General features: G+C 39.1%; 1 protein-coding gene across 2 annotated transcripts in view; it reads right to left on the reverse strand.

Moving 5' to 3' along the window:
- The window catches only part of SYNPO2 (synaptopodin 2), a 179,895-nt gene that overhangs the window by 27,399 nt on the left and 136,050 nt on the right, over positions 1–16,446 (reverse strand). Inside the window, exons 2-4 of one of the 2 annotated variants that reach the window (XM_045468969.1) lie at positions 10,925–11,076; positions 6,677–7,488; positions 2,049–4,231 (exon numbers count right to left, since the gene is read on the reverse strand). In XM_045468969.1, the coding sequence (XP_045324925.1) occupies positions 2,049–4,231; positions 6,677–7,488; positions 10,925–11,076 (3,147 nt within the window). The remainder of the gene's footprint in view (positions 1–2,048; positions 4,232–6,676; positions 7,489–10,924; positions 11,077–16,446) is intronic. The other variant, XM_045468972.1, reaches the window with a different exon arrangement.

The following is a 16,446-nucleotide window of genomic DNA, read 5'->3' on the forward strand; positions in this document are numbered from 1 at the left end:
TCACCTCAAGAAGCCTTTTTTGTTGTTGTTCTATTAGAAAAGAATGCAAAATGCACAGCATTTAACAGACTTCCTTTGCAGGGAACAAGTAATACTAAACAATAGTGTTATATAATGGATAGATTGCTTTTTCCTTTACCCTGTACTAATCTTCCTAATTGATTTCCCAAAAAGGCAAATGAGAGACCAAGCTACATCCTGTGGTTGAAACCTCTAGGTAAACTGCCCCCAAAGGCAATGGAAGATTTCCCAGAAAAAAAAAAAAAAAGCAGAAGAAACAGCCCCATTGCCCTGTTGCTGACTTAATTCTTTTTTGTGTGTTCTTAGAGTTTTACAATGGGCAGCTTGCAGTTTTACAACGTACAGAGAAATGAATATGCTCACAAAAAGAAATTCGGATGTTTTGGGAACAATAGAAGAGACATGGCAGAGAAGTGACTTAGGTCAGAATAGCTCATCAGGGAAGATTATTTTTTAAAACATGTACATTAAACAGATAAAGAAGAAAGTAGTATTTTAATAGGATAGTGAAAAATATAGCAGATTGACAGTGACAGCAGTAAAAGAACAGGAATACAGATATTTTCAGAGGATTAAATTGGTACCATGTACCCTCAAACCAGGCAAGTTGTTTGTTATAAGAGGTCTCTAAACAGATCTCCTGCATTGAGTAGATGGTTTTCCTTGAAGCTGTCAAAAATGCTTTATGGTTCTCTACATTAATTCATGTTGAATATTTTCCATGGTTGGTCAGACTTGGACTTAAAATAGACATGAGAAAGGTCTTCAGGTTTACTGTCAGTAACATTATTAACTTCATAGCCAGCTGGATGACGGCATGGTCTGTGACCAATCCAATTTACAAGGTAACCTTGCCTGAATCCTCCTGGTCCATCAAATATAAATAACAAAGTGAAGGTGCGAGAATAGAATTGCAAGGAACAGTGGGAGAAGCAGTAGTCAGAAAGCAAAACAAACACAAGGAAAAACAATCTGTGAGGTCACTCAGAAATTAATCATTGTGTGTTCTCACCCTACGGCCTCCACACATAGGGGGTTCCTCGTGCTTCACAATCAGCCCCTGTAGTCAGTAACCTTTCATGCCTCAGTGAAGTGCTTTCCCAAGGGAAAAATAAGAGTCATGTGTACCTTTATCTGCAGCCTGTTCACCCTTTTATACATTATTCTTTTATACTGTACCCTACCACTTGCCTCAGCTGAGGAAAACAAACTTACACTTTCATGGGCAATTGGAGATATATACATACTCAGTTTCTTAAGTAAACTGGGAAGAGAAGATAGGAATCCGTCTCTAAGGATAATTATCCCTCTTGCCCTATCTCATTTACCTTAAAGAAGTCTTCTGAAATGAGTTAATACAGGTAAAACATCTGGCAAAGAACCTAATACAAAATAAGTGCTCAGTAATTACTGACACCCTCTTTCTTACCCTTCTTACTAAACTATGTACATTTCAACAACCCCCAGAAGTACCTTCTCTGCAATATCAAACAGGTGGCTGAGGTTGACAGACCAGAGCTGATCCCTGTCCTCAGTAAATTTCTTATCCCTTAACACTAGTAATAGAGATAAAGCACTACTTAAAAAGGAAATCTCAGCCAATACATGTTATATTTTCACTACACTTGAACCTTTTCACCACAGGAGCACAGCTGTTACACTACATAAAGGCTGTGTGCAAGGTTTGATAACACTGATCACTGTCTTTCTCGTGACTAAAGCATAAATCCTAAGTATCCTGCTTACTTAATATAATGGCACATGTCTATTTTGGGGTGCTCCCATATTTTTTAAGTGTGCAAAGAAGATAAATATGTTTTAAGTCAATCTGAGTTAGATTTTTGACTCATTAAAAATATTATGCTCCTTGGACCCAGATTGGGAAGTGACATCTGAAATTAAGTAAGTTGAGGACTTGCTAGGCATTCTCGGGGATTCAAGTAACACTGCAAACAATTTGTTTCAAGCAAAGTGGACACTCAGCTTCGGCTACAAGATCACTCTTCCGCAATAGATGGTTTCCACACCTGAACTGTGACACCACTTTTCTTGGCTGAGAACTTCGGCCTTGGTGCCACAAAATAAGATGTAGAGGCTGATTCTTGCTTTGGAGAGGTGGGAATGCCCACGGGCACTGGCGACGCACTGACAGGCGAGGTGGCCTCTGCAAAGAAGGGATGCTGAGAGCTATATGCTGGGACCGAGTACACAGATGAGGCCTGCGCATTAGTGGGCGAGCCAGCATTCACTGGCCGGGGAGGAAGAGCTTGCTTCATGGCTGGCATTGAATTGACCTTGATGGATGACTTTTGGAGGAGGCCATCCTTTGCATCTGGAGGTTGGAAAGTAAACAAGGATGCATTTAGCTGGTATGGTTGGTGCTTCATGACGTCCAAAGCATTGAGGGGTTTTTTGCCCTTTTTCTTGCTTGTCTTGGAGGCCTGTGGGGCTGATGACTGAGACTTGACAGCGGCCAGAGGGTAGGAGGGGGAGTGGATAGGATTGTAGGCCACAGGAGGAGGTGCTCGGACGTTGGAGGAGTACTTCCATCCGGCCGGTAGAGAGGGAGTGGGAGACTGGGCGCGAGCCGCATGCGCCTGCACGGTGTCTGAATCCACCACGTACTTCTCCATCCTCGACTGCCTTTTAGCAAAGAGCTGGGCTCCTTTCCCGCTCATTCCCGGAAGCTCATTGGATGGTCCCACTGCACCAGCGTGAGCGGCGTTTACTGTCGGTGCGGGAGCCGTTGGCTTCGGTGTGTAGTTCGGACTGGCCACTGCTGCCTGTGGTCCTTTGAAGGGACCAGCCAGGGTCAGAGCACTCGCGGGCCGGGCAGGAGCGTAGGAAGGCTGGGCTATTTTGATGGAGGAGACAACGGTGCCCTGCGATGGGTTGGACGTGGGGAAGGCAGGAGGTTGGCTTGGAGCCATTCCTGGGGACCAGACCGGAGAAACTGGAGTTACTGGTTGGGAGGACGAGGACTTGACTGCAGGTTTCGGAGCGACAGGAGGCGGAGTCTTTTGTTTGGCAGAGGAGCTCTGCATGAAATTACAAGCCTCTGCTCCTAAACTGAGGTAGTCTTCTTCGGGTCCGGAATCGCCTCCAGCTCCAGCTCCCTTTTTGCCTTCTGAATTTTGAAGAAGTGACAAGAGTTCAGGATTCGGGTTCACCTTGGGTTCTTTAAAAGTGAACATGGGTTTTGTCGTGCTCCTCCTTTTGGCCTCCTGCAATATTCCGGTTCTTTTTGCAGGCACAGCGATCCTTTCATCCCGGGAAGCTATCCGCTCAGATGAGTCGTAAAAGGCTGGCTGGGACCACGGGGCAGGCTGGGGCCACGGAGGAGGCTGCGCTGGGCCAGCTGTGGGACTCGACACTGCTCTGGGGAAGCCCTCAGGTGGAGGTGTGACCGCAGAATAAGGTGGAGGCGCAGGGAAGTCCGCGATGGGACTCGTCACATTCCGGGTTGGGGAGAAGGGGGCTGCAGGCTGGCTCACAGACCCCGGGAAGGGTTTGGCTGTTCTGTTCATAGGGACCGTCCTCTGGGCCTCTGCCGTTTCGGACACCCCACTGAAGCCATTCTGTTGGGGCCCATGGCCAAGACCATGGCTCACCTCGATGTAGCTTCTGCTCACTGAGCTCTGCACTTTCACAGACTCTTCTTCCTTCCTCTGGTAAGAAGCCATGGTTCTCAGGCTGTCTGTCTGGGCAGCATCTGGCTCTCTGCCTGGCACTCCTCCCATCCTCTCCTCCTCTCTTTGGGCTGTGATTTGATCCATTCGCTCCCTCCTCTTGGCAAACATGAGGGCACCCTTGCCCGTGGTGTCTGGCAGCATCTCCATCTTGTCCCCTCTGTTCAGTTTCTTCTCGATGTCCACTAGTCCAGAATCCCAGTCAAAGTTCACAACTTGTGCACTGTCGTCAATGTCAGACAAGAACTCTTCATCCACCTCTGATTCACTCGTGCCCAGAAATGCTACTTCACAGTTGTCTTCTTTGTCTCCTTCTTCCTCCTCGTCTGCCTCTCGCTCAAGCTCACCGGTGCCGTAGCTGACTAGGGTGTATTTCTTGGCCCGCCTACGACGCTTCTTAAACATCAACACCCCCTTGGAGTTGGGGTTGGGGGCGTCGGTTAGAAGGAGGGCAATGCTTTTGCATTTAGATTTTGCTTCTTTCACCTGCTTTTCTGATAGGCTTTCACTTCTCCTGAGCCCTAGGGAATGTACAAAAATTATAGTGAGTTGGTGAATTCCAAGAAGACCTCAGAGCAACCCAGAAGTCAACTCTCCTGGGGAAAAGTGAATATGAAAAAAACATGCTTACAATTAGCCACTGAGTTCTGAAACAATCTAACTAATTTCTCTCTCTTATTTATTTCAAAATGTATACTTTTATGATGACATGCAATGATATATGTAACTACACAATGGTCTGTTTCACTTGCTCATATAAATACATCTTTACGTATACTGACTAGAATATATGTAGCATATGGATCTTTATACTTGGACAATAAACACTGGCTACTAAATGTCAGTTAAGAGGATGTAATCCAAACTAAAAAGGAAATAATTTAAGGACATAATATTTTCTGTAAAACAAGTTAAGACATACCTTGTACTTCCATATTTAAAAAATAAAATGTCAATATAAAACTGGTTTCAAGCATTTTTAAAACAGGGGTGGGGAGGCAAGAAACTTTTATTTACCTAAGTGTTTTAATGTAATGAATTTAAATATTTAAGTTTTCTTCTTCTTCTTCTTCTTTTTTTTTTTTTTTAACTTTGACATCTCCCCCAGAGTCTTTGTATTCATGAAGGCTGGATTAATATAAGTTCAAAAAACAGAATGAATAATAATTGAAGGCATTGAATCAATAATTGCTAATAATTCAGAACACTGGATCATTGTGAATACATATAAGAAATTTAAGCTAAAAAGCTGTCTAGATAAATTTGTTTGAAAAATTATTGCTATTTTGGAAATCCAACACTACTTTAGTGGGAAGAAAAATAAGTGTAAATCTTGGGGAAATTTAAAAACTATGTGACTGGTGACCCTTAACTGCGGGGAAAAGCTCATGTGGGAATTAAATCATTTAAAATGAGAGTTTGATGGTTTTAAAGTAACAAACATTTATATACAAATTTTTAATTTTATCATTATGGTTACAAAAATAAATTGGTGGAAAATTAACTTATAGCATCAGTTAATTGTCATCATGTATATAATGATAAGGAGCATGATTCACAAGTAAGTTCTGAATTCTTCAAAATAGTTACATGGAAATTTCAGGAAAACCTGTTGAATATTTTATGATTAAAAATTAGCTTTTTTTTTGTCGCTGGAAAAAATAAGACTCAATGATTCATTTTTTAAAAATAGAATAGAATCAGAGTGAACAGTTTTATGACAAAGTTACAGATACTCCCTGGCAATCAAATTTTATTTGGAGAAAGTAGTAGAAAGTGTGATCATTCCTAAATGTAATTCCTCTTTCTGAGTAGTGTTACACAACTTACTACTGAATTGACAGTCACAGTTGCACGGTTGTTGCTAAAACTTCACTGTCAACATGTAAAGTATGTGAATGCTGCCTTAATACACTTGTCTGATAGGCTACAAATGTGAAGATGCATACAGATGCTTCAAGTACAAGGACGATTAACAGCACTTGCCAATAAAGCTACAAATGGTTATGCTAAAAATACGCTTTGAAAGGAATAACGATAGGTTAGGAGATTTCGTACGCTACTTTGAATAACTGAGTTCATTACCATTGTGTGTCACTCATACATTCAAGTGCCTTTGCCGGTCAGCCTTTACCTCCTCAAATGGAATTCCAAAATTTGTTTAAAAAAGACAGGGAGAGAAAAGAAAATAATAAAAATCATAAAATCTAACTGCCATTCTTATCCTCATTCTCCTTCTGGTGATCACTCCCCTGGGTAAAACAAAACACCATCAACAGCCTTGAATTTAAATATATTCTGTGTTTGGGGGCATTTAAATGCCTCCACATGGCCCTGGAGAATGACTTCTGTGTCTAGAAGGTAGATGAAATGCTGTGCAGTCGAATGAAGACCTACAAAACGGAGAGGCTCATGTAACTGCTCAGTACTCCACATGTCCTTGTCCATCAAACTCACTTCTGCAAGCATCATCAAGCTGCACAATGATTTTTTTCAAAATGAGGATCTGCTTTTAATATCAGTGGTGGAGCCTGCATTTTAAAGACATCTCTCAGAAGCAGACTCCACGGTTTTTGACATTTAAACTCAGAGTCCACAATGACTTCAAATACTCCCCTGTGACATTTTACCTGAAATATTACAACCTTCTGAGACAAATCAAAGGGACACATTTAACAACATTATTTTCTTTAGCAGCTCCTGTGCCTTTGGGGATAAAAGAAACTGCATTAAATAGCATTTAAATCTACTACTAACTTCACACTTAGTGCCTCCATTTCAGAAATTGGTATTCTCCACAGTTTCCCATTTGTTATTCTGTGCATTAATAATTTTTTCAAATCACAAGGAGACATGAGAAAAATCTTAAAAAAAAAAAAAAATCCATGCAAGGGAAGCAGCAGCAAAAGCCTTAAGCTCCCAAGCCCCTTCCGATAGCCCAGCAGTGGCCCCAGAGAAGGACTTACGTGCGTGACGCGCTCTGTGCTTGTGAGGTCTGCTGTGATCCCTTTCCAAGCGTGGATCTTCTCCCTGCTCTGTGCCTTCTGATGAGACTGCAAAGGATACCAGAGAAGGAGGTGCTTCTGACTGCCCTCCTTCCACTGGAGAATCCACACACCCCTTTCCTGCCTGAAGCCTGCACCCTTCCGTCTTCTGCCTGTCCAAGCAGTCGAGTATCACTTCCACTCGGGGCAGCCCCTTGTCTCCTGCTTCATTTCCCTGGATCACTTTTAACTCTTTGCCACTGGAGATCTGGATTATCTTGCTGGACCTCAGAGAAGGCTCCCCTTTCTCATTCGTGGGGACCGAATTTATGTGGACAATCCTGTTGTGTTGTAAATAAGGATCTGGGTCAGGAGACTTAGATTTTTCAGCTCCCAGGAGAGCCACCACGGGGACATTTGTGCCCTTGTGTCTCTCTTGTGAAAGGGACAGTTGTAACTCAACCACAGGGCCTGGCTGCCCAGCTTCTGCCTTCTCCCTTAAGATAACCTCCTCTGCTAAGCGTCCTCTTTGGGAGTCGGGCATATAGGGAGCCACATGGTAGCTCAGGCCTGTTTCTTCTTTTATGCTCTCAGAAAAACCAAGACCACTCCCTTGGTCCTCAGTTAGAGGAACTCCACTCTTGATCGAGGCAACATAGAACTCTCTGTGCTGGTTCTTTGTGGCTGGTCGAATCTGCAGAGTGGTACTTTCCACGCACCGCTCATGGGTGGGATGCTCAGGGTTTTTGTTTTCAGTTTCAGAGATGGAAGTCTCATTTACTCCACTGGATGGTCTGCACACAGAAAAATCAGTCCAGATGGTTAAACTGGAGTGTGTTACACCTGCCAAAGAACTTCCCAACACTTTTATGATACATGATGCCGTCAAAATATTTCCTCCTAAATGTCAACTGCAACATATTTGAAAGCAGAAGTTGGCAACATGTTTATCTTATTACTTAAGAATCTTCCAAATAAACTTTTCTTTAAAGCAAAGCCAAAATGCTTACAAAAGATTATGGTACCTAAATCCATCCTAAATTCAGCTTTTATTTTTTAAAAGCACAGGTTATAGCTTCATGGATGTCCTTTATCTGTAACTATTTGTGTGTTTTCAAATAACCATGTTTGTTCTAATATGACAAAGCATTTCAATGTCTTACTGACTAAGTTTAGGTCTGAACACTATGTCACATAAACATATTCAGCAGCTTCAGAACAATATTAATATACACATAATTCAAGTAATCCTTTTAGAGGCTGTGCTTTCCTGAAAGGAATGAAATAGAAGCTGTTTTTCAAACTCCAGTGAGCATGTGTTTTGTAATAAGTGGACCCCAGCCCAGTACTCTTGTGTAAAGAGAAATCCTTTCCATGCTGCAATGAATCATTGAGTCATGGAGTATTTATAATCGGAGATGTCTCCCCTTCTCCTGTTTGAACCTGTGTCTTGGAGCATTTCCTTGTAGGATCTCTGAAATCAAACTGTCCTTTATCTCTCAGCTAAGAAGTCCAGAGCTGCTCACCACAATCCTTTGATTCTGACCTTAACCATTCTCAGTTGGTTTTGCAAACCTAGGTTTGCAAGAAGCAATGCCAGTTTAAGAGTCAAATGACTTCTTGCTAACACTCAACATTCTAACGGCTTTTAGAAGAGAAGCATCATTTACAGAATAGCTGTAGGTGATGCCTTCATGTCTCACATTTGTAAGTTCAAAAAAAAAAAAGCAAAAAACAGCAGTGTCTATCTCTGCCCCTTTTGTCTTCCCTCAAAATGCACCCTGATTAATGCCAAGTCATCACTTGAAGGGAGTGAACCCCTACTCAAGGGGCTACCCAAAGGAATATATCTTAGAATCTATCTGATAGAATTTCTAATGTTCAAAACAATTGCTCCTAACCTTGCTTTTGACTGCACTTAGTAAAACAAAACTGAACAAAACAATGAAAAACCAACAATCAAGTGAAATGAAGTTTTCTCTAAGGAAGTAATCTGTCAAGTTTCCCAGTAATTAAAAAAAAAATTATAATACAGCATTTTAAAAACATGGTGATAGCAAATTAGATCTTTCTTATATAGGAAATGATGAATACACTCCATGCAACTAAATTTGATGGTACCACAAGGTCAGAGAGTTTTAATTTAGGAAGGCCTCAGATGGAAGTGGATTAAATCACTTTGAATTATGTTAGCAATCAATTAGGAAGCTGAGAAGAGAGTCATTTGAATTTATTCCAGGCTTATAGACTGTAATACAGGCCAATGGTTTAGATAAATGTTAACATTTACTGGTAGCAGAAGTAAAATGGATGTACAAAAGTAAAGATCATAAAAGCAACAGAGGTTAGAGATTTCATTTCCATTCAGCCTACATAGGTACAATGTTCAGCTATCCAGAATGGTTGCAGTGGTGGTGGTGACAATGATGGTGATGATTGCCTTTGGGCTGATTTTAATTTGAGATTCCATTCGAATCTCATCAATGATTGATTTTGTAAAAGTCAAAATTCTTAAGAGAAAATAATAATCATATTTCCAATTATTAAAAGTAGCAGAGAACTAGTTCATTTATTTCTGAAAGCAAATACGTGCCAGAGGCTCGGCTCTAAATCACCAAGGATTTTCCCAGTGATAGCCACTGTAATCAAAACAAGAACTAGCAGGGAATGTCCCAGACCACAAATATGTTCCAAAGAAATTGGCCTCATTGACAGAGTAAGGACACTAAAAAGGGAATAAATTAGATAAAGGTTTTCCCCCTATTTGGGATATGATTAAACTTTTACAAAGATGGACGTCTTTGATACCTCACAGATTTATGCATAAGTATGGCTAACACTGTGTCCGCACTTGGCAAGCTTCCCATTAGTTTCCTTATAAAAGCAAATGGTAGCTTTATAATTAAGTAGGATCCTAAATATTGGGCTTGAACATTGGGCTTGATGGCTAAATATTTAGATGGGAGATTCCAAGAATAATGCTATATTTCTTTTATTTTCACAAGATTATGGCCTTGCTGAGTTCATGTGTATATAGAAATGGAATCAATAGTGAATGATTATCAGAGGGGTAATGCTGCATGTAGTGTTTCTGCAGAGTTAAGACAAAACCTGGAGAGCTTTAAATTCTATGTGAGATGTCCTCTAACATCTTCTTCCTGAAGGCTCTCTCCAAGAAGCCAGAACTTTCCTTTCCGGATTCATTACAATGTAATGGTCAGAGCCTCACTTGCAAAGTCAGTCTGAATTTGCACACAGTATTGTGATTTGCACACTGCAAAAACACTCATGCTGTAGTTTTTTTTTTCTTTTTTTGTGATTGCCCTTGTTGAATTCTTTTTTTTTTTTTTTTTTTTTTTTTTTAGTGTTTAAAATTTACTAGTGCATTTTTAAGCCGTTAGGTGGGAAGGGTGATATTTGGAGAGACCAGAGTAACAGGTGATTTCCATTAATAGTCCCAAAACCTTTATTCTAACCATCTGCTTTTATCCATACCCAAATGCTTTTACTGGAGGTCCTGACAAGCAGAAATCTAGCTGCTTTTAGGGTTTTTGTTGTTCTTTTCCTTCTCCTAGGCATTCTCTTTCTATAAAAAATTATTGTACAATATAACGATTTAACACTTAAACACTTTTTAATGGAATTTATTGCTGCTATTTTTAAAATTTTAATTCCAGTATAATGAACATACAGTGTTATTATCAGTTTCAGGTGTACAATATAGTAATTCAACACTTCCATACATTATCCAGTGTTCATCATGACAAGTACACTCCCTAATCCCTGTCACCTTTCTCCTTCAACCTCCCACCCCCCTCCCGTCTGATGGTGTCCATCAGTTTGTTCTCTATAGTTAAGATAAACATTTTTAATTCATCTGTGAATCTGGAATTATAATTTAGTGATCCTGACCCACCACAAAATCTTGACCCAGAAGTATTAAAATAACTTCAACATACTGAGCTTTCTAAACAGCTAGTCTAAAATACCTAAGATTTTCAACAAAGTTCATAAAACAAAGATTTTCAAGTTAATTCTCAATTAACCAGAAAATTAAGTTGATTAGAATTGCCATTTTTCAAACATGGTGGTTCTTCTGTTTAACTAAACTGACTTTCTACAGAGCAACCCCAATTTCCCCATAAATGACAAATTATATAGGTAGTAAAAGCTGTAGTCAGTCCTATCTAACTTCAAGAGAAAACATATATTCCAACAACTCTTTTGTACCTTTTGATGAGCATTTGGAGAGAGTCTGTTATGCTCTCCATGAGCTTGATGACCTGGGGGTAGGTAAGGTCTGCACAAGGGTTGCCATTGATAGAAACCACTTCATCCCCCTCACAGAGCCCAGACCCAGAGGCTTTGCTCTGGCTTCGGATCTGAAAAAGAAAGCAATAGTTAGAATCATATAACGTGTAAAAACACTGCCACCCTCTCTGAGAAACTTTTATTCGGGCGAGGTAAATAGATCTGCAAACTATAACATTAACTCTGGTTTTTAATCCACCTTTCGACCTATAAGACCACTTTACACACTTCTTACCCCTCTCACACACACAATGCACTATGTACCATCAAGTCAACATTTAATTCATAGCATTGTAAGTAAATGGAAAAGGGAAGTAAATCTATGACAAAGGAACTGGAATAAAAAAAAGAACAGAGAAAAGTGAGGGCAGACGTATTAAAAGAATTGAGTTTACATTAAAAATAATTATGTCACATTGTGAAGTCTGACGCTAGTCAGAAAGTGACTTCTCACATTAAAAAATTTTTTTAAAACCTTTCCCATTGCTGACGTGGATGGAGCACTGACTTTAAGAAGGAGATACAGGGCAGGACAGTTTAAGGAGAGCACTGTACAGCTAAATGAACTAATGAAAGCCATCCCAGCATAATGGGGAACTTAGGCAGCCAGGATATTAAGAATAATGTCAAAGAGAAAAATCCTTTATTGAAATCAACTATGCAAGTCTTGATACTAAGCAAAGTTTAGCAAAGAGGAAAGAAAAAAAAGATTATTTTGCAAATAATAAAAACATCCCTGCTATAAAGATTGCATCATGTTCTTGCACAGAATGACATGGAACAAAAATTGAAAAAAAACCTAAAAGAGAACTTTCAGAACCTGGAAAGGAGAAATTCAGAGGACAAGAATAATGACTGAGAGCTCCCACCAGCTCCTTAGTGAGGAATAATTGGAGGTTTATATCCTGTAGAATTATGATAATGGTAAAATGTTATGCTGATTATTCTCCCTTTGCCTTTCCAGGTTCATTCTCCACCCTCTCCACTCTCCACCCTCCGGGCACTGGTCTCTAGAGACAGCACAGGCTGAGCTCGTCTGTGTGTCCCTGGTTGGATTTGGCCAACAGGAAGCCCCAGTTAAGACATCAAAGAGCAGAGGAATGAGAGGTCAGGTAGATGTTCTCCCTGCTAAACCTGCTGGGTCACAGTTTGGCAATGGCTCTGTTCCTCCATCTAGAGAGTCATAGCTCCTCTACGATGCCTTAACTCTTATGTTGCAATAACACATTCCATCTTCTTGTATCTTCAGGCCTAAAGGTAATAGTGGCTTCTGCTTTTTATCTCCCAGTGCTTCAGTATCATCTGTTGGTTCACTTAAACCTGCCTTTAGTCCCTGCATTATATTATTTTTAATTACTCCTTTGAGCATGCCAGCTATTTCCTGCTGGGACCCTAAGTGATACTAATGTGTTTAGGTTTCGTTTTATAATGTGAGTTTAATAGTTTTCAATGAACCATGTAACATGTCATACAATTTCAAACTTAAGAACACTTTCAGATACTACTGTAGATGTTTTCTACCAAGATGATCCCTTTTTATTAAAATCAAGATTCTAAGTCCAGACAGCTCAGTCTGGTAAGCAATGCTTCTTGAAGAATATTTTCATAGCCAGGTTCATTTTAGGCATGAAACATATATCAACTTACCTACAACAGTTGCCCACTGATTCTTGCTAAGGTTTTAATGATAATCAATATGTTGACCAACATAGGCTTAAGTTTATATCTCCTGGTCCATTTATTTAAAAAAAAAAAATGTTTAATGTTTAGTACTTTTGAGAGAGAAAGAGAGAGAGAGAAAAAATGAGAGTGGGGGAGGGGCAGAGAGAGAGAGAGAAGGAGACACAGAATCTGAAGCAGACTCCAGGCTCTGAGCTGTCAGCACAGACCAAAATCATGGACCGTGAGATGATACTCATGGGGACCAAACTCATGGGCTACAAGATCATGACCTGAGCCGAAATCAGATGCTTAACTAACTTAGCCACCCAGGTGCCCCTCTCCTGGTCCATTTAAATTTTAAGTGGTACTCTTGAAAGTAAAAGAATACCTTTAAGTGCCAAAACTATGACACTATTGAAGTTTGAAGTGATTCAGTTAGTTTTGTTCTGGGATGATCTATCCACTGATCATTATAAATTATAATCTAAAGTGGCTTTCCCTTTTCTAATAAATCTATCTTATTCTTATTTTTTGGAAGAACACACTAGTTTATTGCAAAAAATTAAATGAATTCAATATTTCCAAGGCTATAAGGAAGCAACAAAAGAAATGAGAAAAAGAATATGCACCCAGTTTTGAAAAGTATCTATTTAACTGCCAAATATATTTGTTTTGTTGTGTCTTGCATGAAATAATTAAAATAAAGAATCACAAGAGAGTTGTTTATAAATCAGGGATAAAAACAATACCCAGTAATGAACACTTAAGTTACGGTTAGAGTTATTAGTTCACATTTCAATCATCTAAATTTATTTATTTATTTTTTTATAAAATAAGATTAGGTGGATAACAAGGCATTTTTTGAAGTATAAACCCATTCAGTCAATTGAGTCAGAAGTACTAGAACACAGAAAATTCAGCTTATGGAGGACCAAAGAGGTTTTATATTTATAAAACAGATGTATCATTGTACCCCTCAAGGCCCAATCTTATGTGTGAGGACAGGGGGTTTCCCTTTGCAGTAATAAGTTGTGTGAGTTTTAAGCAATTCCATGGGTTTGCAGAGCAAGTTGAAAAATTGTCCTTGGAAGATAAATAAATCCCCAAGTTAAGAGAGCTGTCTATCATCCAAACATGTGTTGCTTGACAGGAAAAGTACAGTTCATCATTATGCCTGTCAAGTGGAGCTTTTAATGGTATCCAAATAAGCAAAAGCATTATGGTAGGAGTAGTTAGCATTCCTTCAGAGCATGCATTCTGAGGTCAACATTCATAATCAACTGCTGTGATTGTGTTTCACTGACCTTTTACATTTGTCTGAACAGCAAGAAATATTTTCCTCAAGGACCATGTTAAGTATGATGATACTTCCCTTGCCACAAAGGTGTCTCTGTAGGACTACTCTTTCTCCATTTTTAAATGGACTAGCAAAACAAAGATTGTGTGACAGTGTCTATTATGCCCAGACATATCCTTTGCAGTCAGCAACTGTTCTGTTCATAGGTTCTGCTCATATGATGGATAAACACTTATTAGTGTACAAAAGATCCTTACCTTACATTGTGTATAATTATATACTGTTAAAATGTGTATATTTGAGTATTATTATGTATGTGAGTAAAAATTCTAACTCCTAAAAATAGTCCTATTTGTGAAAATGAAATATGCTGTCAGTGATAAATTTGGATATACAGATCATTAGTATTGATGATGCTGAATCTCAGTGAATTTATCAAGCAGTCTTCTTCTAAGTCCATTAGTCATAGATTCATAAAATACATGTCAAAGTGGGAGAGAATACCAACTCTGAAGGAAGACGGATTTCAATCATGTAGCTCCAATAATGACGATCTGACTGAACTTAGATAAGTTATATTACACTTTGAGCTTTAGTTTCCTAAACTGTAAAATAGAGCTAATAAATATTACTTCTTTAGATGGTTAAAAGGGATTAGAAATAATATGTATTAAGTTCCATGATGCATATACAACTCCTAGAGGTGCCCAAGAAAGGGCTAATGGATAAAAATGACTCGGCTTCCAGCACATACACACACTTGAAAGGAACGTGCCAAGTACGAAGAAAAGCTGTAGAATGTTGGTAGTTTGCAAGATGTTTGAAAACATCTGGATTTATTTTCAGTTTTTATGCATATATTTGGCATTAACTCATCTTAATCTAAAGATAAAGGTTGTATCTGTCTTTTCCTCAGTAAGTACACATTTCATAGCTGAAAGGTGGAGGAAGACAAGCCTGCTTATTGCTTAAAACAACAATACAGTTATTTAAATACTAGTGGCTTGTTTTCATTGAGCACTTACTATGCTAAGCCCTATGCACGCTCAACCACTTATCCCTACAAAACCTCAGTGAGAAGTATAAATATAATTCCATTTGTGTATGTTCAAACAGGCTTCCCTCACTTTCATTTTACAGATAAGAAAACAGAAAATTAGGCACTTTGCCTAAAATCACAGAGTGAGAATCAGAAATTGAACCCAGGGAATCTGACTTCAGAGCATGTGTTTTTAACCACTATGCACGTTGCCTCTGTAGTCAATAGTCTGAATTCTCTACCATGAATCAGAGTAAAGGGAGGGAGAAGTATAACAAGAATTAGTATAGGCAGTTAAGGAAAGTCATGGAGGAAATGGAAGAGATAAGGCAGAGGTAGCAAAGATTTGCCCTGTCAGCCCATTACTGGGAAAGACAGGTTTTGTTTCATTTGGTTTTCCTTCTTCTTCTTATATTGTAACATTTATATATAGGTATTCTTTAATGACTGGAAAATAATCAATATTTTGACCCAATATGTTAGAAATTCAAACTTGAGTATAATTATATTTGCAAACTGTGATTTGACACAACATACCTATATGAGCCTGTGATGTAATGCCTTTTTCTTGAGAACATTCCCTCAGAGACCTCTTTCCACATCTAATACACATACTGATAAGGAGTTTCTATCCTTAAAATACTGTAGTCCCTATAAGTGCCTCTCAATTTAATCAGACCACAGAACTAAGAGATGTTGGTAATGTAAATATTTACCAAATACTGTATTCTTTGCTTACTGCTTCTTGATCCATGCCAGGCAAGACTTATTTTATTACCACCAAGTGAAAATGGAAAGTTAGAGCTTCTCTGGGAAATTCAACAGTGTTATTTTCACTTCACAGAATAAATCTGAGAAGAGTTTCAGGTATGCTAACTTGGTTTTAGGAAGAAATAATTCCCTGGAAAAATGCAAAAAGCTTCTTTTTCTATTCTCTGTCTTCACCTTCATTTCCAAGTCTTCCAGAACTGACTAGAAAACAGGTATCAGATTTGAATTCTCAAAGAATCTTGTGGTTAAACCATTTTGTCTTATGTACATGGCATGTCAGTCGTGTCAGCTTGTTGTCAGTGAAACTAAATCTTATCTCATGGGCTGATTTTCATGTATAACTCATTGACAAGTCCTCTTGGAAGATGTCAGAGTACGTGGTAGGAACCAAGACAATCTCTTCCTTAGATTCCACTACTACATCTATTAAATTTTATGAAAAGGAAAGAGGAAATTAGCATAAATCTAAACTCTCCTATGTGGGCTATTCTCAACCCATAACATGAAGTCTTAGGGACCTTGAGATAATCAGAAGTGGATGAGAGAGATGATCTCAGATAAGGAAAGTATTAGAAATTAAAACTTTTTGATGGCAATTGGAAACTAGTCTATGATCTAACAGCTTTTTCTGAAGCTCCAGCCTTTCCTCAGTTTCCCAGGGCTTTAACAAAA

Source organism: Leopardus geoffroyi, chromosome B1, assembly GCF_018350155.1.
Source record: "Leopardus geoffroyi isolate Oge1 chromosome B1, O.geoffroyi_Oge1_pat1.0, whole genome shotgun sequence".
Lineage (NCBI taxonomy): Eukaryota > Metazoa > Chordata > Mammalia > Carnivora > Felidae > Leopardus > Leopardus geoffroyi.